Raw genomic sequence first — 22,914 nt, 5'->3', positions numbered from 1 at the left:
AATTTGTTGGCCAACTTAGGGCCTAGCAGCAATTCTATTGAATATTAGACAATATAGATAATTACCGGGAAGTAATGTATGTATAAAATGCCGGAGTAATATCTGTTATCGAGATTTAAGGCAAAGCCTTGTGATTTGATAAAATAAATTAAGCCGCTTATGCAGTCGATAGTTTAAACAATTTTATTGCCAGCAACAATGTTTTACAATGTGTTCGATAGTGTCTTTTGATCAGGCTTTAGGTTACAATAGATTTGCAAATTATGAATCCAATTCCAACTGGCCTTATATAAGCATGATGTATATGGTATGGCAATTAGGCACCCAGCTGCTTGTAGAGTATGGGCACATAATCATCGTACTCAGCCTGGTAAAGATTTCCGGCAACGGGATCGCCCAGAGCGTACTTCCTCGCGAAATCGGCGATCTTGAAGCCGCCTCGTCCATCTCCGCTGTTGTTGGGCAGCCTCTTCTCGTCGAAGGTGAGCTTGCACTTCTGCTCGTAGATGAGGAATACGTAGCGATGGAGTCCGGTGTCCGGAGGAGGACCCGATCCCACATAGGCGGACAGGACCTCGCCCTTGGCGACATCGGCGCCGGGAATGTTACCCACCAGCCAGTGGTGCCACTCCCGGAACTTGGGATCCTTCCGACTTGGGGCATCCGGATCGGTCATGCAGAGCGTGTAGAGCTTGTTGGCATCCGCCTCCCACTTGACGCACGGCTCATCTTTCACCTGGGTGGGGGTCAGGATCTGACCCGGCTTCACCACAATATCGCAGGGATATTGCACCACAGCGGTCTGCGGCGGGGCCTTGGAAATCACGTCCGGGACAACGCAGTTCTCCTCCATGGTCTTACCAAGATTTTCACAAGAATACTGTCGTTGAGATGGGGTAAATGCAGAGAGTGGTTCTTTGGTTAGAAGTCGGTGTCCGTTGTTAAGGGTTTTCAGCGTTCTAATGGCGGCCGGAAAGTTGACAGCTGAAGAATTGCCATTCACAGCGGTTGCTCGGGGAAAATCTTTCCAAAACCCAGCTAGGGCACTGCGATTTAGATTACGCAACACTCTGAAGCGCACTAAGCTCATCTTTATTGCTTAGACTAACCCAATCAGATTAATTAAGTAACTGTTTATTCTTTTGTTTGCCGATGGCCAATCGGTAACTCTGCAATTCACCTGGAAGCGACCTGTTTTGGTTATCGCTATCGATAGAAATACATTTTTTAAATTTGGGTAGTTCTTGGAAATTTGTTGAAAGGGCTACTCGAGTAAATTACGACTTGACTTAAAAAAGGAACGATTACAGTACCAAAAACCAAAAAATTTTAAACCAATTGAAAACTTCAAGTCATGGCCTGGGTTCCCAAGACGCAATTCGAGCTCGACCTAGTGAGCATGGAGCCTGGATTTAACCTGATCCAGGGGCAGATCGCCTACGAGGAAAAGAAGAAACTGGAGCTCTCAAGAGTGCCAGTCCCCAAGAGTATTGGCGAACATCTTGCGGACCGGGGAGATTTGCATGGGTATGGATCGTCGGGCGGAAAAGGAAGGGAAATCCGCGACTGCCTCCAAATGATGGAGAAAATCCAGAAAATAGCGGGCACGAAGCCACTGGGCGAGCACGCCACTATGGAGGATTGGGAGGACACTTCAACGGCGGAGATGGAGGCGGTGGCCATGATGCGCAACTTTGGGATGCAGTCTATGGGCCAGGACTTACTACCCGCTCTTCCGCAGATCACGATGCAAGTCGAAAGTGGGCGACTACCCCTCAACAAGGACCCCGAATTCTTTACGCCACGTAAAACGCGTAAACCGATGGATTTTCCGCCAGCGGACGAGTCCAAAGATTCAACGGATGATTCTTTTCACACAGCCGAAAGTCTGAGCAACTGCATCTTGCTATACGGCCCTGGAAATTCCCCCAAGGGCAAAACACCGAAGAAATCGAACAAGGAGATTGATCGGGAATCGGCTAATACCTTATTTAGTTATATCAAGACGGCCCCAGTTGACTTGGACAAAAGCAAGGGAAAGAGGAGGAACCAGCGATCCTCCCAAAAAGAAAGACGTCGCCAGCAATACGAAGCTAGCCTGTAAAAACCAATCTGGTTTTACTTAGGTTTATGAAATTAAAACTATTTTAGATTTTTCGAGTACGCATTGAAATATCTAAAACTAATAATAGATAAAAGCAATTCAAAGGAATTACTTATGAATTTGCATGATCTCTAGAACTGACTTATCTTCATTTATGCGTTTTATAAAGGAGACGGAAATTCGCTATGGAAACCATTTTTAAAATATTTTAAAATAAAATGTCACTTGAAAATTGTTCTTGTTTAAGTAAATCGTTTTTAATATAATTTCAACCTAAACCTAAGTTCTTATGCTAGCGAATGTTGGATAACAAGGTCGAAGGAACAATAGATGGGGATGGGATGTGTGAATGCAAGTGATATGCACAGATATTTGGACAAATGCTTCGTCTGCGTAGTAAACCTCTGTTTTCAGGCCGTGCGCTGCAGGGGGTGCAACTAAACCTGGTAGCGTTGCTTGTGTCAGGCCTTCCGGAACATGTCCCCCGATCCGTAGGACAGGCGCCGTTCCTTGGAGTTGCTGGTGACCAGCACTTCCTCGTCGAACTGCGATACCCGCTGCATTTTCGGTCGCATCAGACCCCTCACATCGTTCAGCGATATATCAATATCCCTGAAGGCGTTGAGCAGAAAGACAGCTGTGATTACGATAAGGAAGCCGCAAACATCGCCTAGGATATCGTCGAATCTCATGTGGGTGAACTCCTTGAACAGGATGGCAGATGCTGCTATCACCAGGGTGGTGAACATCACATAGTAAACTGGTGTCACTATACTTGTGTTGAATATATCCAGCGCCTTGTTCAGGTAGTTCATCTGGATGGCTATGAATGTGACGGTGACCAGGATCAGGAACCAGGGCATCCAGGTGAGGAACACATTCCCTCCATTATTCAGAGTCTGCCGGATGGCCAGACCCAAAGCCTTGCAGGACATCACAGTCAGGGACCCAATCCCGGAACACAAGAAGATATAAACCACCACATTGGTGTGTCCATGGCGCGGGGCAATAAAGCAGGCCACAAACACCGTTGAGCCAATGATGCAAATCACATATAGGATGAACACGGGGTCCAGTAGCATGTCAAATAGAAGTTGCAGATCCTCGACCTCTTTCTCTTTGGGGGAGTGAATCACAATGATCGTGGATCCCAGTATGCACAGGAAGCAGCCTATTTTCCCCAGCAGGTTCAGCTTCTCGTTGAGGAATCTGGAGGCCATCACGGCGGAAATGATCACACTAAGGGCACCCAGTGGGGTTACCAAAGAAGCGGGGGCGAAGGCATAGGCCGCAAAGTTGGCCGCTTCTCCCACACCCACTGTAAAGAAAACAGAAACAGTGAGTCAGTGAGATAAGGGGTTTTGTTTGTGTGACAACGTACCCTTGCAGGCGGTATTTAAGTTTTGGGAATATGTTTGGAAAACAATTTCGACCCTATCCATAAAATAAGCAAACTCATATGTTTATAAGTAGTTCCCATCTTCCTGTTTTTAAGCTCTTTGAATGTTTACAAATATTCCAATTTGTGCTGTGCGGCGTAAATAAATGGGAACTACTACAATCGGACTTCTATATGCATTTCTCATAAGTTCTAAAAACGATCAGTCCTAATGAGATTATTTTTCGTACTTTGGAGATAATTTAATGACACATAGCAGGAACGGAATATTGGAACAGCTGAAGGGGTATACTTTACAATCTGGTTTGAATAAATATTTAAAACTTCGAACGATTGTCGTTGTAACAGGGTCAAGATCAAGAAATAGATAAATGATTGATACTTCTGACTTTTTCAGTATAAAAAATAATTGATTTCGTACTCGTAGACTTCAGATTCATTGAGATGTTTTAAAGAATAAACTGGATCATATAAGGGTCTTTAAAGTTATCAAACTGCAAGGGTATTCCCCGGACCAAGTTATTTGTCTTCTTTTTCACTCACTCGTTAGAAGACCCGCCCACCAGATCCACTCCCTTAGGTATCCGAACCCTCCGGCTGAAGCTCGAACCTCGCCGTATCTGCTCAGCCGGATGAGGGCCTTCTTCTTGATGATGAAGCTGGAGCCGATGAAGAAGCAGGAGGAGATGGCCAGGCCTACGCCGATGTAGAAGTCCGTGTTGGACACCGCCTCCGCCACTGAAAGGGGGGCGGGGCCCGGCGATTGATTGGCTTCCCCCGGGAGGATGCCCCCAACCGTCATCTGGGGCATCTGCAGTGATGAGGCTTCGCCGTCGCTGTTCATGGCTAATCCGCTCTGTGATCCGCTCCTGTTGTCCGCCTTTTCGCACTTGGAAGTCTGAGTCACAGGCCAACAATGAATCGCGGGAGTGGCTGCATGTGGGCTGCGGGAAAATACCGAATTCACCAACACTGGTAGTGATGGGAATTGAGCTTAGTAAATTCAGCTATTTTTCTTTGTTTTACATTTTTTTATTTCAAAGCATTTATTATTGGAAAAAAAAAATTAAATAAAAGACTAACACTGGTCAACATTTTTACGGTTTTCAAGTGTTTGATTTCAAAATCTAAAACTAGTCAAAAACAATTTGGGGTCCCTCTAGCTTATCTCGAGTTGGGTTATTACAGCGATTGTCGCAATTGCGGTTTATTTTCTGTGTTGCCATGTGTTACAAAATATGAAGGGTTCTTTTCTCTATCTTTTGGGATTGAACAAGAATCTCTTGCAACCAAAGAAAGTAGGAATTTGTATTGAGAGAGGTTTATCATTCTACCATCTGCAGAATATGATATTATGGGCTAAATAAATAATTTTATAATTATTTGAAAAAAAAATAAAAGTTACATTTTTGAATAATGTTAAACTATTTTTCGGTAACTTTAATATTTTGTTTAACTTATAAAAAATGACAATTTTTCTATCAAGCTAGTATGATTGTCTAGCTATAATTTGACCTAGCTATTTTTGCCCTGGGCCTGGCAGAGCCGACTACCACTTGCCATTCACAATGGACGCCCCCACCAAGAATGAAAACAAAACGTGCAGCCGGGCGAAGCAATGCCGCCAAAGTCGAGCAGCAAGAAAAACCAGGCCAGTTGGTACCACTGCGAGTCCTGCGGCGTCCACATTCCCTCCAAGGCGAGGGATAGCCATGAGGGTTCCTGCTCCGCCATCAGCCAGGACGAGGTGGCTCCCGATTCAGAGGCGGAATACGTGCGCAGTGGGGCGATCTATACGAGAAGCCTCCAGCAGCGGAACTTCGAGGTGGAGTCCTTGAAGGATTTAGCTGCCAAGTATGCCAACATGCTGATCTTCGTCTCCGAGGGAGCAATGCAATTAGCCCAGTTCCACATTGGCCAACATGTGGTGGTGGAAGCTCCTTTGATTGCGGAGCAGCCACTGGTGAGGATTGTATGGCCCATATCAGAGCAATTCCTGACCACAGTATTTGTGAGCGAAGGGGGTAAGATACACCAAGTGTTATGAGATTCTCAGGATTAATGAATATGATCTTCCCCAGACTTCAAACTCCATTGCACGCAGCTGCGGGGAAAGTTCCTGAAGATCTCTGCTTTGGACCCCTGTCGCCTCACAGCGGCTGCCAGCATTTCCCTAAAACATCTGAACCCCACAGAGAGCCCTCTAAAATGCGGGCAGCTCCAGGATGCAATAGCCCTTCTTAAAAGAGACATGGTGAATAGGGTATTCTGCAAGGACAGTCAAATCCACATGAACTTCTTCAACAAATCGCTTACTTTTCGCCTGGAGCGGTGGCAGGGCACCGTTGAAGACGCTCTAGCTGGTCTCAGTTTGGACTCCAAGCCTTTGCAGTTTGTGCAGGTTACTAACGTCACGAAACTCCAGTTGATACCTGAAAATTCAGGCCAGCAGCAGGATAAGCAGAAGTTTAGCCATCGAATAACCAAATCACAAATAGGAGGACTTGATAGGCAATTGCAGATGGTCGAGGAGAGCATGGACTACGCCTTGGGATTCCGGGCATTGCCTGCAGGTGAGTTTAACCCAAGCATTACTTTCAGCTTTTTTAATGTCATCATCTTCTAGGCCTCCGGGTATCTCGCGGATTGCTCCTTTACGGCGCCACTGGCTGCGGAAAGTCAATGGTTTTAGAAGCGATGTCTGCAGTGGCAGAAGAGCGCAGCCAAGGACATGTCCAACTGATCCGCATCAACAGTGGCGAAGTCTACAGCAAATTCTTGGGCGAAACGGAACAAAAGCTGGCGGCCATTTTCGAGCGTGCCTACAATCACTTCCCGCACCCAACTCTGGTGCTGATTGAGGATGTCCACAACTTGTGTCCCAAGCAGGACGGCAGCGATCTAGTCAAGCGCGTCTCGTTGGCTTTTCTTTCTCTGTTGGATCAGTTGAGCTCGCCCAGTCAGCTAAAGGGAAGCAAGACCTTCGTGCTAGCCACCAGTTCCCAGATTGAGGCTCTTCATCCAAGCATTCGGAGAGCTGGTCGATTGGACAGTGAACTTGAGTTAGGTGCTCCCAGTTCACAGGCAAGGAGAGACATTATAAGGTGCCTAATACAATCGTTGGAGCACCAGTTGACTGAAGAGGAAGTCGAGCATGTATCATCTATTAGCCATGGATACGTGGGAGCAGATTTAGCAAATCTTGTCTACGCTGCCATGCTACAAGCGCAGCAGAATCCCCTCAAGTTAATGCATTTACAGACTGCCCTGACTCGCATCAAGCCGTCGGCAATGCGTGAAGTCCTTATAGAGTGTCCCAATGTTCAGTGGTCAGACATTGGCGGTCAGTCGGAACTCCGATTGGCAATGCAGCAGGCCATAGAGTGGCCGCTGCTTCATGCCGAGAAGTTCCAGCGGCTGGGCATTAAACCCCCCAGGGGAATCCTCATGTTTGGTCCGCCGGGCTGTTCCAAAACGATGATTGCCAAGGCCCTGGCCACGGAAAGCAAGCTGAACTTCCTGTCCATCAAAGGACCTGAGCTTTTCTCCATGTGGGTGGGCGAATCGGAGCGAGCGGTGCGTGAGGTCTTCCGAAAGGCTCGCCAGGTGGCCCCCGCCATAGTTTTCTTTGACGAAATCGACGCCATTGGCGGAGAGCGAGCAGAGGGCGATGGTTCCGGCTCCGGCTCTTCTGTAAAGGAGCGCGTTCTCACCCAACTGCTCACTGAATTGGATGGCGTGGAGGCCCTGCAAAACGTCACCATTGTGGCGGCCACCAATCGACCGGATATGATTGATAAGGCGCTACTCCGTCCGGGGAGAATTGATCGAATTCTCTATGTGGGCTTGCCACAGAGTAAAGCACGTCGGGAAATTTTAAAGATCAAACTGCGTGCCATGCCGATATCGGAGGAAGTAGACATGGAGAAATTGGTGCAGATGACGGAGGGATATTCTGGAGCAGAAATCCAAGCCGTGTGCCATGAGGCTGCTCTGCGGGCCCTGGAGCAAAGCTTTGACGCGGAACAGGTGAAGTGGGTAGACTTTGAACACGCATTAGAATCAGTGCCTCCACGGACCAGCCCAGAACTCCTAAAACTCTATGAAGATTACCTTAAACGGAAGTAGGGCTGGAACAAATGAAATTAATGATTATATCTCGGGAAAATCCATATTTTGACACCACTGTTATCGTTCAATTGTACATAAATTTATATGAATAACATCTTAAAATGAATCGGGAAGAAAGGGAAGGAAAAATAAATTTAAGATATTCTTCCTCTATAAATTAACATTTTTAGAAGAGGATTTATAGAAAGATTCATAAAGTACTTATAAAGTTGGTACATTTTTAAAAATTGATTCTGTGCATAATTTTGCATTAAACGAATTGGCTACCAATAACCTCTTTGAAGTTATTTACTGGAGCAGCCCTAAAATCAAAGTCATGATTGTGAAAAAAATCCGATTTGAGATATACTGTCTAATATTGTGTTTAGACAGTACTGGAAATATAATTTAGTGTTCATAGATTAGGCTAAAATGATAAGAAGGCAAATGCAGAGTTATCAGTAAGCTCGTGCTCTACTTTTACTCTTTCGAACTCGGGAGAAGAGTTCTCTTGTTTATGAATATGGAGAGCTAACCATTTGAACGTTGAGCATTGAACGAATTTCCAATTAATGCGTCACTCAATTGACACTAAATTGATGCGAAACAAGCCCAGAAGTGTCTCGAAATAAGAAATTTGTTTTATGTAGGTGAAGCAACTGATTTTGCTTACCTTGACAAAAAGTAAAACAAGAGAATGTTGTGGGGTACAGTAAAACATGTTTAACGTACTCACATTTTTGTAACTTTAGGTCCGTTATTACTTTGTGTTTGGAATTTATAAAATACATAAATGTGAATATATTGGGTTGACTGCAAATAAATTGCATTTAAATGTTAGAACATCCCAAGAATTTATTCTTCACGGTCTTCTAAGGTCAAACAGGTGTTGCAAAAAATATCTGGCATATTGGTAATTTAGTTTTAAAAGTAATACCTATGTTTTTATACGTCTATTGTAATTTATGTGTATTATCGATTAATTGTCGGTGACCTTAGGCAAATGGAAATACACATATAATTATTTGGCAACACACGATATTTAATCACACAGTAGGTATAATAAATACTTTTGAACTAACTGATACTAAACGCCAAATTCTAATTATAAATGTTTGAAATTAAAAAAAAACCATTATAAAAACATGTATATGGAAAAATAAAATGCAAATATCTAATTATACCTGTTTGAAAGGTAAATACCATTAAAAAAACATATGTATTGAAAAATATTTTTTTAGCGGTATTTAAATTTTAAACATTTATAATATGAAATTTGCGTTTAAATAGTGACCATAAAATTCTTGAAAATGTAAATTTGTTCAAAAGTATTTATTTTATCTACATAAATTACATTTGCCGAATAAAGTAATTAAAATTTATCTAGCTTTTTCCAAAATGTAACAAAAAAAGTTCTTTAAATTTAAGGGACTTTATTCGGCGAATCATATTTTAAATGCTCAAAGCTTTTAATTTTTAGCATATTAATATGAACATAATTTCCAATTTATTATAATTACATTTACATTTTCCTAAAATATCAAAATGTGTTTCTGGACCGTGTTAGCCCAGGCACTTTAAACTTTTTGGTTGTTGTGTGTAGGTACTTCTGGCAATGACTGTAGTCGCTTTCCGAGAGCGCCCGGGAGACACTCCGCTCTTAATTCGCGCGATCAGTTGCCGGTTGGCGTTCGTCGCGTTGGTTACGAAACTATTCAATTGGCGCAACATCTGTCGCCGGAGCAGATCCCATTCCGATAGCCCACCTGGTATCGCAACTTACGACATGCAGAACTGGCTGAAGATCTCGCTGCTGTTGTGCACGTTTGGGTTTTTCCGGGAGCTTCGTCCATCGGAGCCCTACGTCGCGGAGTATCTGGCTTCGGACTACGGGAACCTGACCACGGAACAGATCAACCAAGATGTGTACCCCTTCGGAACCTACTCGGTGCTGGCCCAGCTGGTCATTGTGTTCCTAATCACGGATCTGGTGAGGTACAAACCAGTTATCGTGCTTTCGGCGCTGGCGGGGATTACTCTCTTTTCCCTGCTTATTTGGACGGAGACTCTGAGGATGTTGCAGGTGGCTCAGCTGTTTTTCGGCACTTTCACCGCCGCGGAAGTGGCCTACTACACCTACATGTACGCCAAGGTCAGCAAGGAGCAGTATCAGACCGTCACTGGTCACACGAGGGCAGCCATCCTGAGCGGGAAATTCCTGGGCGGCCTGTTTGCCCAGATCTTGGTGTCCACCGGGAGCATGGACTACCGGCAGCTGCACTACATATCGCTGACCACGCAGGTGATCTCCTTGGCGGTGTCCCTGTTCCTACCAAGTGTGCCCCGGAGTCTCTACTTCTACACGGCTTCGGATGGGAGTCCAGCTCCCGGGGGCGAGGTGACCGCGGCCAGGTTCTCCTTTTCCAATGCCTGCCGTCTGCTTTGGTACCACCTCGTCTCCTCCTACTCCAACCCAGTGGTGCTGCAGTGGAGTCTGTGGTGGGCACTGGCCACTTGTGGACAAATTCAAGTGAGTTGGGTTTTAGTAGTTTTGGATTTGCCTTATTGATTCTTAGAAATCCCATATCAAAGTGTGAATACGCATTTGTATACTTAAAAATTAATTTCACTTTTTTAAATATGCTAAAAAATTTCATTAAGTTTAATTTTCAATTAGCTAAAGTTTCCAAGCTCATTAGAACTCCGCTTACATTAAAAACCGGTTAAATGAATTTCATAAAAAATGTTAAAACGATTTTAACACCCGTTACTCGTAAAGTAAAAGGGTATACTAGTTTCGTCGGAAAGTATGTAACAAGTAAAGTATACATATTCTTCATCAGGATCAATATCCGAGTCGATCTAGCCATGTCCGTCTGTCCGATGAACGCTGAGATCTCGGAAACTATAAAAGCTAGAATTTTGGGACTTGGCGTGCAGATTCTTGGGCTTCCTGCGCAGCGCAAGTTTGTTTCAGCAGGGTGCGACTATTACACTAGTACCCGTCTAGCGCACAACTTTTTTAATATTTTGTAAAATTTTAAATGAGATTTTGTTCTTATTATCAATACAATCAATACGAACCAGTCTTTTAAAAGTTATAACCAAATAATAATCAAAATTTTGCAATTCAATCGAGATTGCACACCACGTGCAGCAAATCAGCTGTTTTCTCTATTACGCCACCAAGCCGCTAGGAGCGCTATAGGCTAAATGGCGCTATAGATGAAGAAGATAGGTGGCGCTATAGGATAGGTGAAAATAGCTCAGTTGCTTTAAGCATATCTCCAACCCTCGAAGCCATCGACTATAGCGATTTCTCTTGTTTAATTTGTGATATATTTAAGAATAGGTTACATTTTTTGCAGAAATTTTAAACCCGGACGAAATAAATCAACAGTATTAGAAGTTATGTTAGTTTAGAAATAGTTTCGAATAAGTAACACAGTAATATAATAATTGTTTTATATTCTACAGGTAATTTCGTACATCCAGTTCCTTTGGAAAGAAGTGGCCCCGGATCACTTAAGCGTGTATAACGGCGGAGTGGAGGCAGTGGCTACTCTGCTAGGAGCTATCGGAGCCATTCTGGCGGGCTTGCTTAACTCCAATAAGCGACGGGGATCCTACATGTTGGGCATATCCACATGTGCCGCTATCCTGGGTGCCCTGATCATCTATGCTGCCAAGACGCAGGAGATCTGGGTGGCCTATGTGAACTATGTGCTTTTCTGTGCCGTTTTCTTCTTCATCATCACAGTGGCGGGTGCAGTGGTGGCCGAGAATCTGGTGGAGGACAGCTTCGGACTGATCTTCGGTATCAACACGTTGGTGGGTTTGCTGCTTCAGACCATCCTCACTATTTCGGTGGTGGAAAGAGTTGGGTTCGCTCTGAACCCTCGAGATCAGTACGTGGTCTATGGTAGCTACTTCCTAGTGTTAGGGGGGATATACATTATTGGGTCCCTCATGGGGAAATTGTTTTGCAGGTCTAAGACATCATGTGCGGGGAATGTGGATAGTACAGGATTTTAAATATTTCGTAAGAGAAAAAAAATATGTTATGTGCAATTTTTTAAATATAAGATTTCCATACACCTGGTACTGTATATTCATATATATTCATAGGTGGGAATAAGACAACAAAACAACTTATAGCTTTGTAAATAGTATCCGCTAGAACCACGTAATGTAAAATACCTTTCCATCAATGAAAATAAGTATAAAGATTGCGTACACATAGTTACTGCGAATATAATTAATTTAAAAAAAAAGCCCCACCGATACAAGAGAAGCTCAATTATTGTAACCATATTCAATTACTCAAGAAAATAAGTTATTGGGAATGCATTCCATTTCTTAAATGTATTCAAAGACTTTAAACTCATTTTGATTTTATATTTACCAATACTGAATATTAAATATTTATCTAATGCATTTGTTAACATTTGTACTAGAAAAGCTTATTGCAAGAGTAGATCCATCTCCTCCGCATTCGAGGACATAAGATCCCGCTCCAAGCTGGTGGTGGCTGCAGTCGCCTGGTTCAAGAACAGGTCGAAGTCGTATCCATCGTTCTGGGCCGCAATGGAGTCCTTTTGGTTGCTAATGGTCTGCGGATTGGACAGCAAGTCCACATCGTACAGACCCAGTTCCTTGAGCAGCGTGTCGTTCTCACTGGTGGATTGGGAAGCAGCTGTGGATTCAGCTGCCTTGACCTCCACGTTAATAATGACCGCCGGCTGCTCTACAGCCTCAAATCCGCAATCGACTTGAGAAGGTGTGGAATTGGGATGGTTGTTGGCCTCGATTTCGTCGTCGTCCAGCTCCTGCGGCTTCAGAGTACTCGACTTGTACTGGAAGTCCGTCTCCTTGAAGTCCACTTCGATGGGAAAGAGCGGCGGCAGCGAGTCCAGGCGGTCCACTAAACTCCGGTGGAGTTCCGCCAAACTTTCCAACAGACTCCTCAGCTGCTTGTTCAGATCCATGGCATGTTTGCATTCCAGCAGCTCCATCTTCTCGAGAACATCCGTGCGGAGTTTGGCGAACTTGCTGCGTGCATCCTGTCGACATCTCAGAATTAATCTGTACTCATAGTTGCCAGTTTCCACGCGATAAAGTGGCTCCTGTAGGGCAGCAAAGCCATGCTCCTCATCATCCATTTCCTTGACCTTCAGGCAATACGAGAGATATGTGAACTTGGCATCCGCATAGCGACGTACCGTGAGCTTTGTGTCCGGGATGGCTTTGTTCAGATACGTTCCCAGATCAGCCAGCACTGGCTTTATCTGCTTGATGATGCCCAGACCGTCCTTCTCCAAGGTGCGATGGAACTCCCCGAAGGTTCGGAACGCCTCCGAGGCTCGCTGTTGTGGTTCGTGGACCGAAATTTGGGTGAAGCAGTCGCCAAAGGACTTGTATGTCTGCAGGAGGTCGTAGTAGGCTTTGAGCATTCGGCGGGCATGCTCCACCAAACCCTTGTACATCAACTCGGTGCCCTCTAGCTCCTCCAGTCGCTTCACCAGCGAATCGTTGCAGAGTATCGCCCGGGAGAGACCCAGGGTATCCGCCGTGTTGCTCGACAAATTGTCTACAATTCGGTGCTTCAGCTTCTTCAGGATGATGTCCAGTGTCTTGCCCTGTTCGGGATCAGCATGCAGCTTGTTGTAGTGGACGACCACCTCGTCCGTGGCCGTCTGGATCATCTTGGCTACCTCCACTTTCGTCTTGCCCTTCACGCTCACCGAGTTGACCGCCAACAGTTCATCTCCGGATTGCAGGGATCCCTCTCTTGCGGCGGGCGTTCCATCGAAGATCTGTAGTTCAAGGGAAAAGAATTGTTGTCATCACTTGCATTTCCGTTCTTTACTTATCTGCGAGTTTGATTTTTTACCTATTCAATAAACTAGATTTGGTCTGAGTACCAATCATTTTTTAAGCAACCAAAATAATAGTAGTCTTTATTCCAAGCTTCAAAATTAATTCAGAATTATAATTCTGATACACATTTGGTTAGCGAAATTATGACCACCAACAACTGGAACAAGTGGTTTGTAGGGGATTTCAGAAGTGAGCCCCATAACAGACCCAAGCTGATCCCGGGCTTCGACCGGTTAGACGACAGGCTAAGGGCAGTGCTCCGGGAGGAGGTATTGCAAAAGAATTTTCGTAAGCGAAAACAGGCGGGTGGTGGCCAAAAGCAGAAAAAGTTCAAGAAGGTGAAGAAGAGTATGAAGCAAACCCCACGGGCATGCGAGTTTCAGAAAGTATACGCCGAGAAACGCAAGGAGCTTAGACGTATGGCGAAAAAACAAAGGAACGAGTTCCAGTTCCGGAGTACACCTGTGCCCAACTTCGAGCGATCGCATAAGCGTTTGGAGAGGCGCAAGTTATACCTGAACTCTCTGAAGAAGGTGACGAAGCCCCGATGTCCCGGCACTCTGGCCACTTCGATGGAGGCGCTCCAGAAGCGCGAAAAGGAGCAAAGGCAGCAACGTAAGCTGTGCGGCTTCATTCCCAGGATCAATCCGGGGTCTTCCATGGACTACCTGCACCGGCAGCCCTTCATCCCGCGAGTCGAGTCCACCTGCACCCATCCAAAACCTTTTCGTCTCCACACTTCTGAGCGGGCACTGAGCCGGCGGCTGTATGACGAGAGGAAAAGGATGCGGATGGATCTGCAGTTGGAGCTGCAGGCCAGCGACTGGTTTAAGCGGGAACGATCTGAGTTCCGCAAGCTCCGCAAAATGACCAACTTTAAGGCTACTCCGAATCCCTGGAAGCGGCATAATGTCAGCTCTGCAGATGCCTCGTAGAAATTAAATTTTCATCAAAATATATCTGGAAAGTGATGCTGGTAACCACAAGAAAAAATAAAAAAACTTAATAGCCTTATTGGAAGAGTGGTACTTCCTCCCTTTCCTGCAGTTATTATAAAAGTTTTGGTCGAAAACTTGGAATAAAGAATTATTTTTTTAAAATGTTGTTTCTATAAATGATATCCTTGCAAATAACACGAATTTAAATATCACATATATCACTGATTTAAACCAATAAATCTCGTTAAATCTGGAAAAACTTCTAGTAAACTTTTGAAAGTAGAATATTATTTTGTAGGACTTTTAATGTCTATAAACTCACCTGCACAATGTATAGACAGGGGCACATAGGTGCTCCACCTCCAATGCTAATTCCAATAAGGTTACTCTGATCCTTGGTAATGACGACGGCATTTGTGCTGACAGTCATGCCCCTGTTTTATAATTATTACAAAGTACAACCATTAGTATTGCAAATTGTATGACAGATTCAAGCGTGAACTACGCGTGCTATATGATTTTAAATATTTAATTATGTGTGGGTGATTTCATATCAATTTTCCATACGTACTCACATCGATCGGTGCAATTTACTAATTAGCCATGTTACCAGTTCTAGCAAGGCCATTGGACTATATTAAATTTACCTACTGCTGTTTGGGAAAACTGTTGATCGGGGCAGTTTATTCTAAGGCTTCGTGATACTATCGATTGCGAAGGATAGGGATCCGAATGCCAAAGGACACCTCGAAGTCAGTATAATTTGTATAATTCACTAGCTAGCCTAGCTATAGATACGATATTGTTAGGTATAAGCATCTAGATCTCTACACACAAACGAAAAACATATTTGGCCTTTTCTTGATTTAATCAAAAAATTATATTAAAGAAAATATCGTTAGTTCTAGTTATTTTGGATTTTTGTACAAAATACTATAAGTATAAGGTACAGTGGTCGCTTTAAAAAATAAACATTGGTATCAAATTATAAACTAGCAATTAAAATGTAGTGTTTTATGAAAAAAAAAACAATCAAAAATAATGGTTAATTATAAATATAAGTATTTAGCTTACTAAATTACCGAGTCCAAAATAAGAAAAAAAGACAAATAGTATAAAGGTAAATATATTTAAGAAAGTAAAATAACTAAATAAAAATTTCGAAAACTTTAAATCTTTTTCAATAAAAGGTTATTTTTTCTAACTATCGAGCGACCACAGTGAAACACTATTCGAACGATCCGGGTCAACGGAGTTGACTTACAAACGGTCTAACTCATACTTCTGCCTATTGGCGGACTCGATGCCGAACCTGTCCCCGGATCCGGAATCGGAGGAAAAGCCCGCCGGGGAGCAGAGCATAACGGTGGCCTCGAGGGGAGCGCCGGAGGGTTTCTCCTGCTCCTCGGGAAGATCCTTGTGCCGCCGGACAACCTGTGCATTAGCCCCATCCAACTGGATGAGCAGCGGTTCAGGCCTGAGTCCAGCAATATGTTTTTAGTGGTGACGATTATTGATTTTTAACAGATGCTTTTTGGCACATCGCAACAGATTGTTGTGCTCAAATAATGCTGGGCAGAGAGTTTTCGTTAATTACTGGTTCCTAACGGATACTTACATCTTATCCTCCTCGAAAAAGAAGTCATCCTCGGCGTCCGTCAACATTTTCCGTGGTTAAAAAATATATTTGTTTATTTTGGCAACTTGAAGTTCCTCCAACTGTCATCGGGTGCTGATGACTGATTTGAAAAGTATCGTATCGCACTGTGAATGGCAAACTCCAGTGGAAATCGAACATTCTCACCGAGAAAATGACCACTTGTTGCCTAGGAAACGCTGAGGAAAAACATAAACAAAAGATGATGGACTGGGCCGAAGAACTCAAGATGACCATAAGAAAGGTGAAAAACCGTGTTTAAATAGGTGTGTACTCAAGTTTTGATAAATTTTCACCCCTAGACGACGGCCCGAAAGGGTCGGCGCTCCAAGAGTCGCGATGTCTTGAAGGAGGAGTCCTCGCAGGCGCCTGCAGGCTCCAAGGATATTTCCATCGATATCACCCTGAATGTGCAGGCAGGATCTCCACCCACAACCTCGGACACGGCCACCTCGTCCACCTACAACAATGAATTCGAGTCGCATCGTCCACCCATTAGGCGGATCTCGGGAGGCTGGGCGGATTCGGGTCTAAAGGGGTTAAAGTGAGTATGGTACACCATACAATAGGTTCATTACTTATTGCTCCGTACCTTCACAGGTCCAAGAAGAACAACTCCTTTGATGAGTAAGTTTATCTAAAAGTACCATATTATTCCAAAGTTTATTCAATAGGCTAAGAATTAAAATAAGTTTTAAAATTCTTGATATAAGCATTAACGGTCGCTTCAGTTTCCATCAAAACAAAGATGAGTGTTTCAGGTTTAAAACGTATTTCCCTTAAATCTTGTTTTCTATTCTGGAGGTTAAATAAATATTTTAAATTGTTTTGTAAATAAATTCAAAAGAAATTATACGACTGAAACTCCTTAAAAATATATAAAAGTTAGTTCATCTTGCACTTGTAAAACAAGATTTTAATGTTGTCTTGTATTTTTCAGCGAACGTTTTAGGCAAACCAAGTCTGCTACAAATTCTATACCTACTGATGACATTCCCGTCATCCCCGACATGGATGATGTTAAAGATGAAATAATGCTCAATGAGATAGTGGAACCTCCTACGTAAGCCTTACATTATAAGTTTTGTCGACTACAGTAACTAAATACCTACTACTTTCAGTATGGGCACTTCTCGATCTGCTGTCTTAAAGGAGGCCAATTCCGATTTGCTTTCTCAGTACGCCTTTTCTGCAGTGGACGGCTTTGATCTCTCAATCCTAACCGATTGCCTGGTTCCACAGGAGAGCCTCAATGAGAAGGACGATCTCTGGCAGTGGGACAAACTCTTCACCGAGGTCACGGCAGAAATCCATTCGGATAAGGCGTCAAACATTGGCATGAAGATAGGCCCTGATGTCGTACCCCCCACACAATATTCCTAAGGTATTTTACCTTACAATTTCAGTGCAATACAAATACTCAATATAAATGTTAAGGGCTCACAAATACATTTCTTGCCTTAAATGATCACAAAATATACTTAACAGAGATACTCAATTACAATTCGAATTTTAAATATTATAAAAACGCGCTTTTACTGATTTATTGAATGGCTCTGCCAACTCCATCGAACGCCTTATCTTTGTGATCTGCGGCATTGGCTCGAGCCTCGTAATTGCAGATGGTTACACCATGATAATGAGCTTCGGTGAACTCTCCGCGAAGACCTTTAATTAAAGATTGATTTAAGTGATACATTAGCTAGGTTTCTGCGGGCACCTACCTATGTAGTAAATGCGTGTATTGTCATCGCCAAAATTGCTGGGGAAGTATAACGAGAGATGGTGCACAGAGGAGAAGGTGACTACTTTGGGGGAGTACTCGATTTCTCCGCGGGCATCACGGGTAAGGTGAAATTCTTGATCGGGCTTAGCTTTGGCATCGTCGAAGGTCATCCTGGGTCGGTTCTTAAAGCTGAAATAATATATGTATTTAATAAATTTGTTAGGCTCATAACAAAAATTGAAGAAAAGGACGATGGTACTATAGCAAACCAAAAATAAGAAAACAGTATTGCATATAGATTTATTGGGGACCTTTCTTAAGTCGCCAGAATTTTGATAAGCTGTAGAACTGTGGAGGAAGCACATTGTAAACTTCTAATTAAGTAGTATTTAATCATCTTTAACCTAAAGCAGGTGTCTTCAAGAATATTTAGACAAATATGCTGCAGTTGTTCTAAATACATTTGCAGTACACAATTCAAAATTGGCTTTAGCAAGCGCTACAACTACTCTGTTTAAAGCAATAGGAATACATGTATTTTCGGGCTAGCTTCAAAAACAATTATGAATCCTTGTGGATACTAAAAATTGTACCTATACTTGGTATCAATATTTTTTCAGAGAGCTTAATATTCATATTCAATGTTCAATACGAATATTCTGTGAGTACCACTTTCTTACATTTTGACCCTGTTCGGATGGGAATCGTCATTGGCGCCGCTTATGATAATTCCCTTGAGCTTGACGTTGCCGGTGAAGGGAATATTGAACAGAAGCTCCTCGTCCGCGTCGCTCTGCACGAATTTGGAGAGGTCCTGGCGCTTTTCGTAGGGCTTGAAGACACTTTTTCCCTGGCCATCCGTCTCCTCGTTCAGGCACTCCGTGTTGTCCAGGTCGATTTTTGTATAAAGACTGTACTCGATGCCCATTTCCAAGGCGTGATCCACATCCGTGGCCTCGTGACTGCATCCGCCATGGTCGTGTGAGTGTCCGTGCGGCATTATTTCAATTTAAAATTTAATAAAATCGAAACGTAAATAAACCAGCCGAGTCACTACTAAGAACACGGTAACCCCAAAATGCCATTCACCGAGAACGGTTAGTTCGATAACAGTGGGTCTTATCGATTTGGACTGTGTTTGGTTTTCAAACTACAGCCCACAATCTTCTGGGAAAAGGTACTCCCTTGGAGGTACTTATTGACCCTTGAAAGTACTCGACCTCGCTTTCGTATCTTTGATTACATCGTGCGAGGATTTGGCCAATTTTGGGAGATTGATGTTCCTGCAAGTAGTGAAGGAACTATCGCAGTACGATAGTCACGACGACAGACGCAGCCACACTATTTTCTGCTCACCCCTAGCCCGTCTTCTTCTTCCGTTTTGCTTCCGCTGTGAATTTTAGTGTGGGAATAATTGTATCGCGTGAATTTGGTGTGGAAATTGTGCTTTGCTTAAAACTATAACTTAACGATCCAATGGCGCCCAAGGCAAAGTCGGTTAACATCAAGCCCACGGCGAAGGCCTTCAAGGACAAGTCGAAGCCCACGGACGTGCGTTTGTCCAACATCCAGGCGGCCAAAGGTGAGAAAATGTGGAAATTAACCGAAGTTAGGGAGGTCTGAGGAAGAAAATGCTCTCCCACGGACTATTTATGAAGTTAGGCCTCCGCTAAATCGACTTTTGACCAGTGTTATGCCGAAATTGCCGACCAAATGGCCAATGAAAATCGCAGTTGGATGCCGGCTGTCTGGAAACTTCTGGGCGGAAGAAGAAGAGCGAGCATTACTCATGTGATGAATTGAGCGGTGAAAATTTAAGGTTTCTAATACCCTTCTAGGGTTAGTTTAGCCAAGAAATGAAGTTTTTTCTGTCTAAGACGAAGTTAGTCCACTTCACTAATACATTATAGTTGTAAACCGCTAAGGTAAGTATAGTTCAGCACATCTGTTTATGTTCCGATTAGTCATGCGACGTTGGAGCATTGCGGGTGGAACTGAGCACATGCTTACATATTTTTAATAACTGAATGGATGTAATACTATAAATCAAAAATCTCCTTTGTATTTTATATATTCATGTGGGTTCAAGCTAGTATTTTGTAAATAGTTTTATTGTCGACCATGAAAGCTAAAACCGGTTAACTTATAATTGAAAGATAATTAAAAATTTCGCTGGAAATTTAATTATACTTAAATTTTACAAAATTTTCTAAGAAGTATTATCAACTAAAAATAACTTTTCTCCCTTTCAGCTGTCTCCGATGCAATCCGCACCAGTTTGGGCCCGCGCGGCATGGACAAGATGATCCAGGCAGCCAACGGCGAAGTTTCCATCACCAACGACGGAGCCACCATCCTGAAGCAGATGAACGTGCTGCATCCGGCCGCCAAGATGTTGGTGGAGCTGTCCCGTGCCCAGGACGTGGCCGCTGGCGACGGCACCACCTCCGTGGTGGTCATTGCCGGCGCTCTGCTGGAGGCCTGCGAGAAGCTGCTGCAGAAGGGCCTGCATCCCACGGCCATCTCGGACTCGTTCCAGCGCTGCTCCAACAAGGCCGTGGAGATCCTTAAACAGATGTCCACGCCCATCGAGCTCAACGACCGCGAGACGCTGATCAAGAGTGCCTCCACCTCGCTCAACTCCAAGGTGGTGTCGCAGCAGAGCAGCCTGCTGGCCCCCATCGCCGTGGATGCCGTGTTGAAGGTCACAGACCCCGGCAAGGAGACCTCTGTGGATCTCAAGAACATCAAGGTCATCTCCAGCCTGGGCGGTACTGTTGAGGACACCGAGCTGGTCGATGGCTTGGTCTTCACCTGCCGCTCTGCCGGATCCAACGCTCCCAAGCGCGTCGAGAAGGCCAAGATTGGTCTTATTCAGTTCTGCATTTCGGCACCCAAGACCGATGTGAGTAGTTACCTACACTTATATCGATTCCCTTTTTCATTCACACGTCATATTTTACAGATGGATCACAACGTGATTGTGTCAGACTACGCTGCCATGGATCGTGTCTTGAAGGAGGAGCGTTCGTACATCCTCAACATTGTCAAGCAGATCAAGAAGACCGGATGCAATGTCCTGCTGGTTCAGAAGTCTATTCTGCGGTAGGTGCAGCTCACTTCCACCTTGCTCACCTTGGGCTCATAGTTTTTCGTTTCACCCATAGCGATGCTGTTTCTGACCTGGCTCAGCACTTTTTGGACAAGATCAAGTGCCTGGTGGTCAAGGATGTGGAGCGCGAGGACATTGAGTTCGTGTGCAAGACTCTGCACTGCCGGCCAATCGCCTCCCTGGATCACTTCACAGCCGAGAACCTGTCCAGCGCAGACTTGGTCGAGGAGGTGGCCAGTGGCACCAACAAGTTTGTGAAGATCACGGGCATCCAGAACATGGGACGCACGGTGTCGATCATCTGCCGCGGATCTAACAAGCTGGTGCTTGAGGAGGCTGCTCGCTCCCTGCACGATGCCCTCTGTGTGGTGCGTTGCCTGGTGAAATTGCGTGCCCAGATTGTCGGCGGTGGTGCGCCGGAGATTGAGATGGCGCTGCAGTTGGCTGCTTTGGCTCAAACTGTGGAGGGTGTGGATGCTTACTGCTTCCGCGCATTTGCCGATGCCCTGGAGGTCATTCCTTCGACTCTGGCCGAGAACGCCGGCTTGAACCCCATTGCCACGGTCACAGAGCTGCGCAACCGCCACGCCCAAGGTGAAAAGAACGCTGGTATTAATGTGCGCAAGGGCGCCATCACAGACATTTTCGCTGAGAACGTGGTACAACCCCTGCTGGTCAGTATTTCATCGATCACCTTGGCCACGGAGACGATTCGCTCGATCTTGAAGATCGACGATATTGTAAGTCATATATTCAATTAATAATTTCCTTGGTTGTTAATCAGTATCACCTTTTCTTTCAGGTCAACACCTTCAGTTAAGCATTGTGACTCGCCTTCGATTGCCTGTCTCTGATCAATCTTAAAGCATTTTCATCTAATCCCTCACATCTTATACCCATTATGCGAATTCGCATTAAATTTTGAATAAAATTCACATAAACACTACGCCTTACCAGCTTAATATGTATTTAAAAACAAAACTAAATGATTAAATACTTCGCTAACACAACCCAAACAATTTGTTTTGTATTTCATTTGTAAAATAATGTACCTTTATGTGTATATCACAACGGTTCGAATGCTTTGAACTTATAAAAATTCGGAATAGTACGAGTTGAAATTCGTAAACACTGTTTTAAAAGTAGGATGGACTGTCGACTCAATAAGTTTTTCATATAATACGCAATTCTGGTTGTTTCGCTCTATAACTTTGTGTTATTAATCCATTATAATCGCAAAAATTACATTTTTATACCCGTTACTCGTTGAGTAAAAGGATATAATGTATTCTTCGAAAATAAGTAGAAAAAGCTTTTTTGACCTAATAAAGTATAATATCTTGATCAGGATCACTAGCCGAGTCGATATATCCATTTCCACCTGTCCGTCCGTATAAACGCAGAGATCTCAAAAACTATTAAACCTAAAAAATGGTTGGGACTAAGATTCTTGCGCAACGCAAGTTTATTTTAACACTCTAACGCCCACAAGCCGCACACGTTCGTTACGCCCATATTTTCAAATTTGATTACATACTTTCCGAAGAATACAGTGCAAATTGTTTAGTAACAAAGAAAACAGTTAAGAATTTTATTCACTTGTCGGTCGCGCGTAAACAATAATATAAATGCTGAAAAATTACTCGAACATTCAGTCATTATTCATGTGGAAAAGTTTTAAAAATACTGATTTTGATAAATATAATATATTAATAAAATGGCTTAGTAAACAGTACAAAATGATGGAAGGACATTGAAATAGGAATTTAAATAGGTTATATTGATTGATATCAGTATTTTAAAATCTTTTTAAATAATTTTAAGGATGCACTGCACCAGGTTGGGAGTTTTTTTGTCAAGTAAAATCGATTATTTTGGGTGAGAATATAACTTGGCCATTATTACACCCGTTACTCCTAAAGTAGAAGGGTATACTACAAAAGTAACAGTAACAGGTAGATGGTAGCGTTTTCGACCCTATAAAGTAT

The 22,914-nt window shown here is 43.7% G+C and overlaps 10 protein-coding genes across 11 annotated transcripts; 6 read left to right on the top strand and 4 right to left on the bottom strand.

The window, feature by feature from the left end:
* Positions 1–157: 157 nt before the first annotated feature.
* On the bottom strand, positions 158–1,172 carry LOC108014298 (protein D3). The gene has a single exon (XM_017080365.4). The coding sequence runs from the start codon at positions 1,088–1,090 to the stop codon at positions 317–319; it is 774 nt and encodes a 257-aa protein (XP_016935854.3). The 5' UTR covers positions 1,091–1,172; the 3' UTR covers positions 158–316.
* Positions 1,173–1,317: 145 nt separating this feature from the next.
* Positions 1,318–2,355, top strand: LOC108014299 (uncharacterized). Its single transcript, XM_017080366.4, has one exon. It carries the CDS (start codon positions 1,355–1,357, stop codon positions 2,102–2,104), a length of 750 nt encoding a protein of 249 aa, XP_016935855.3. The 5' UTR covers positions 1,318–1,354; the 3' UTR covers positions 2,105–2,355.
* On the bottom strand, positions 2,337–4,431 carry spict (magnesium transporter spict). Its single transcript, XM_017080363.4, has 2 exons — positions 4,047–4,431; positions 2,337–3,422 (listed from the first exon to the last, which is right to left on the bottom strand). Exons 1-2 carry the CDS (start codon positions 4,345–4,347, stop codon positions 2,566–2,568), a joined length of 1,158 nt encoding a protein of 385 aa, XP_016935852.1. The 5' UTR covers positions 4,348–4,431; the 3' UTR covers positions 2,337–2,565.
* A 649-nt stretch (positions 4,432–5,080) lies between these two features.
* LOC108014276 (ATPase family gene 2 protein homolog A) lies at positions 5,081–7,791 on the top strand. The gene is made up of 3 exons (XM_017080320.4): positions 5,081–5,527; positions 5,585–6,076; positions 6,130–7,791. The coding sequence occupies exons 1-3, from the start codon at positions 5,122–5,124 to the stop codon at positions 7,629–7,631; spliced, it is 2,400 nt and encodes a 799-aa protein (XP_016935809.3). The 5' UTR covers positions 5,081–5,121; the 3' UTR covers positions 7,632–7,791.
* A 1,562-nt stretch (positions 7,792–9,353) lies between these two features.
* LOC108014293 (thiamine transporter 2) lies at positions 9,354–12,050 on the top strand. Its single transcript, XM_017080359.4, has 2 exons — positions 9,354–10,143; positions 11,091–12,050. Exons 1-2 carry the CDS (start codon positions 9,400–9,402, stop codon positions 11,646–11,648), a joined length of 1,302 nt encoding a protein of 433 aa, XP_016935848.3. The 5' UTR covers positions 9,354–9,399; the 3' UTR covers positions 11,649–12,050.
* Positions 11,997–16,188, bottom strand: PICK1 (protein interacting with PRKCA 1). 2 transcript variants are annotated; one of them, XM_017080356.4, is made up of 4 exons: positions 16,050–16,181; positions 15,696–15,908; positions 14,754–14,865; positions 11,997–13,429 (listed from the first exon to the last, which is right to left on the bottom strand). In XM_017080356.4, the coding sequence occupies exons 1-4, from the start codon at positions 16,094–16,096 to the stop codon at positions 12,077–12,079; spliced, it is 1,725 nt and encodes a 574-aa protein (XP_016935845.3). In that variant the 5' UTR covers positions 16,097–16,181; the 3' UTR covers positions 11,997–12,076. The 2 variants fall into 2 exon arrangements, with proteins under 2 accessions (XP_016935845.3, XP_016935847.3); XM_017080358.4 differs by lacking the exon at positions 15,696–15,908 and having other exon boundaries at positions 16,050–16,188.
* Positions 13,572–14,537, top strand: LOC108014294 (targeting protein for Xklp2). Its single transcript, XM_017080360.4, has one exon. It carries the CDS (start codon positions 13,637–13,639, stop codon positions 14,426–14,428), a length of 792 nt encoding a protein of 263 aa, XP_016935849.3. The 5' UTR covers positions 13,572–13,636; the 3' UTR covers positions 14,429–14,537.
* A 10-nt stretch (positions 16,189–16,198) lies between the features above and the next one.
* On the top strand, positions 16,199–17,592 carry IFT43 (intraflagellar transport 43). The gene is made up of 5 exons (XM_017080361.4): positions 16,199–16,332; positions 16,391–16,632; positions 16,689–16,715; positions 17,029–17,151; positions 17,210–17,592. Exons 1-5 carry the CDS (start codon positions 16,243–16,245, stop codon positions 17,469–17,471), a joined length of 744 nt encoding a protein of 247 aa, XP_016935850.3. The 5' UTR covers positions 16,199–16,242; the 3' UTR covers positions 17,472–17,592.
* Positions 17,515–18,898, bottom strand: LOC108014296 (PITH domain-containing protein CG6153). Its single transcript, XM_017080362.4, has 3 exons — positions 18,495–18,898; positions 17,813–18,003; positions 17,515–17,756 (listed from the first exon to the last, which is right to left on the bottom strand). The coding sequence occupies exons 1-3, from the start codon at positions 18,812–18,814 to the stop codon at positions 17,632–17,634; spliced, it is 636 nt and encodes a 211-aa protein (XP_016935851.2). The 5' UTR covers positions 18,815–18,898; the 3' UTR covers positions 17,515–17,631.
* A 262-nt stretch (positions 18,899–19,160) lies between these two features.
* CCT4 (chaperonin containing TCP1 subunit 4) lies at positions 19,161–21,945 on the top strand. The gene is made up of 5 exons (XM_017080318.4): positions 19,161–19,396; positions 20,067–20,719; positions 20,780–20,919; positions 20,982–21,666; positions 21,729–21,945. Exons 1-5 carry the CDS (start codon positions 19,291–19,293, stop codon positions 21,744–21,746), a joined length of 1,602 nt encoding a protein of 533 aa, XP_016935807.1. The 5' UTR covers positions 19,161–19,290; the 3' UTR covers positions 21,747–21,945.
* The last annotated feature ends 969 nt before the right edge of the window (positions 21,946–22,914 follow it).

The sequence above is a fragment of the Drosophila suzukii genome, chromosome 2L, assembly GCF_043229965.1.
Source record: "Drosophila suzukii chromosome 2L, CBGP_Dsuzu_IsoJpt1.0, whole genome shotgun sequence".
In the NCBI taxonomy this organism is placed as follows: domain Eukaryota; kingdom Metazoa; phylum Arthropoda; class Insecta; order Diptera; family Drosophilidae; genus Drosophila; species Drosophila suzukii.
This window is presented reverse-complemented; position numbering and strand designations above follow the sequence as displayed.

Coding starts and splice junctions, on each gene's coding strand:
- PICK1 (XM_017080356.4), bottom strand. CDS start 16,096: ATGTTGACGGACGCCGAGGATGACTTCTTTTTCGAGGAGGATAAGAT. Junction 14,866..15,695: donor AAGTATGAGTTAGACCGTTT/GTAAGTCAACTC, acceptor ATTATAAAACAG/GGGCATGACTGTCAGCACAA. Junction 13,430..14,753: donor CCTGTCTATACATTGTGCAG/GTGAGTTTATAG, acceptor CTTGAACTACAG/ATCTTCGATGGAACGCCCGC.
- CCT4 (XM_017080318.4), top strand. CDS start 19,291: ATGGCGCCCAAGGCAAAGTCGGTTAACATCAAGCCCACGGCGAAGGCC. Junction 20,720..20,779: donor TTTCGGCACCCAAGACCGAT/GTGAGTAGTTAC, acceptor CATATTTTACAG/ATGGATCACAACGTGATTGT. Junction 20,920..20,981: donor GTTCAGAAGTCTATTCTGCG/GTAGGTGCAGCT, acceptor TTTCACCCATAG/CGATGCTGTTTCTGACCTGG.
- LOC108014296 (XM_017080362.4), bottom strand. CDS start 18,814: ATGCCGCACGGACACTCACACGACCATGGCGGATGCAGTCACGAGGCC. Junction 18,004..18,494: donor CATCCGAACAGGGTCAAAAT/GTAAGAAAGTGG, acceptor ATATTATTTCAG/CTTTAAGAACCGACCCAGGA. Junction 17,757..17,812: donor TACACGCATTTACTACATAG/GTAGGTGCCCGC, acceptor CTTTAATTAAAG/GTCTTCGCGGAGAGTTCACC.
- LOC108014294 (XM_017080360.4), top strand. CDS start 13,637: ATGACCACCAACAACTGGAACAAGTGGTTTGTAGGGGATTTCAGAAGT.
- spict (XM_017080363.4), bottom strand. CDS start 4,347: ATGAACAGCGACGGCGAAGCCTCATCACTGCAGATGCCCCAGATGACG. Junction 3,423..4,046: donor GTGGGCGGGTCTTCTAACGA/GTGAGTGAAAAA, acceptor TTTTCTTTACAG/TGGGTGTGGGAGAAGCGGCC.
- IFT43 (XM_017080361.4), top strand. CDS start 16,243: ATGACCACTTGTTGCCTAGGAAACGCTGAGGAAAAACATAAACAAAAG. Junction 16,333..16,390: donor TCAAGATGACCATAAGAAAG/GTGAAAAACCGT, acceptor TTTCACCCCTAG/ACGACGGCCCGAAAGGGTCG. Junction 16,716..17,028: donor AAGAACAACTCCTTTGATGA/GTAAGTTTATCT, acceptor TGTATTTTTCAG/CGAACGTTTTAGGCAAACCA.
- LOC108014298 (XM_017080365.4), bottom strand. CDS start 1,090: ATGAGCTTAGTGCGCTTCAGAGTGTTGCGTAATCTAAATCGCAGTGCC.
- LOC108014276 (XM_017080320.4), top strand. CDS start 5,122: ATGCCGCCAAAGTCGAGCAGCAAGAAAAACCAGGCCAGTTGGTACCAC. Junction 5,528..5,584: donor AGTATTTGTGAGCGAAGGGG/GTAAGATACACC, acceptor GATCTTCCCCAG/ACTTCAAACTCCATTGCACG. Junction 6,077..6,129: donor ATTCCGGGCATTGCCTGCAG/GTGAGTTTAACC, acceptor ATCATCTTCTAG/GCCTCCGGGTATCTCGCGGA.
- LOC108014293 (XM_017080359.4), top strand. CDS start 9,400: ATGCAGAACTGGCTGAAGATCTCGCTGCTGTTGTGCACGTTTGGGTTT. Junction 10,144..11,090: donor CCACTTGTGGACAAATTCAA/GTGAGTTGGGTT, acceptor TATATTCTACAG/GTAATTTCGTACATCCAGTT.
- LOC108014299 (XM_017080366.4), top strand. CDS start 1,355: ATGGCCTGGGTTCCCAAGACGCAATTCGAGCTCGACCTAGTGAGCATG.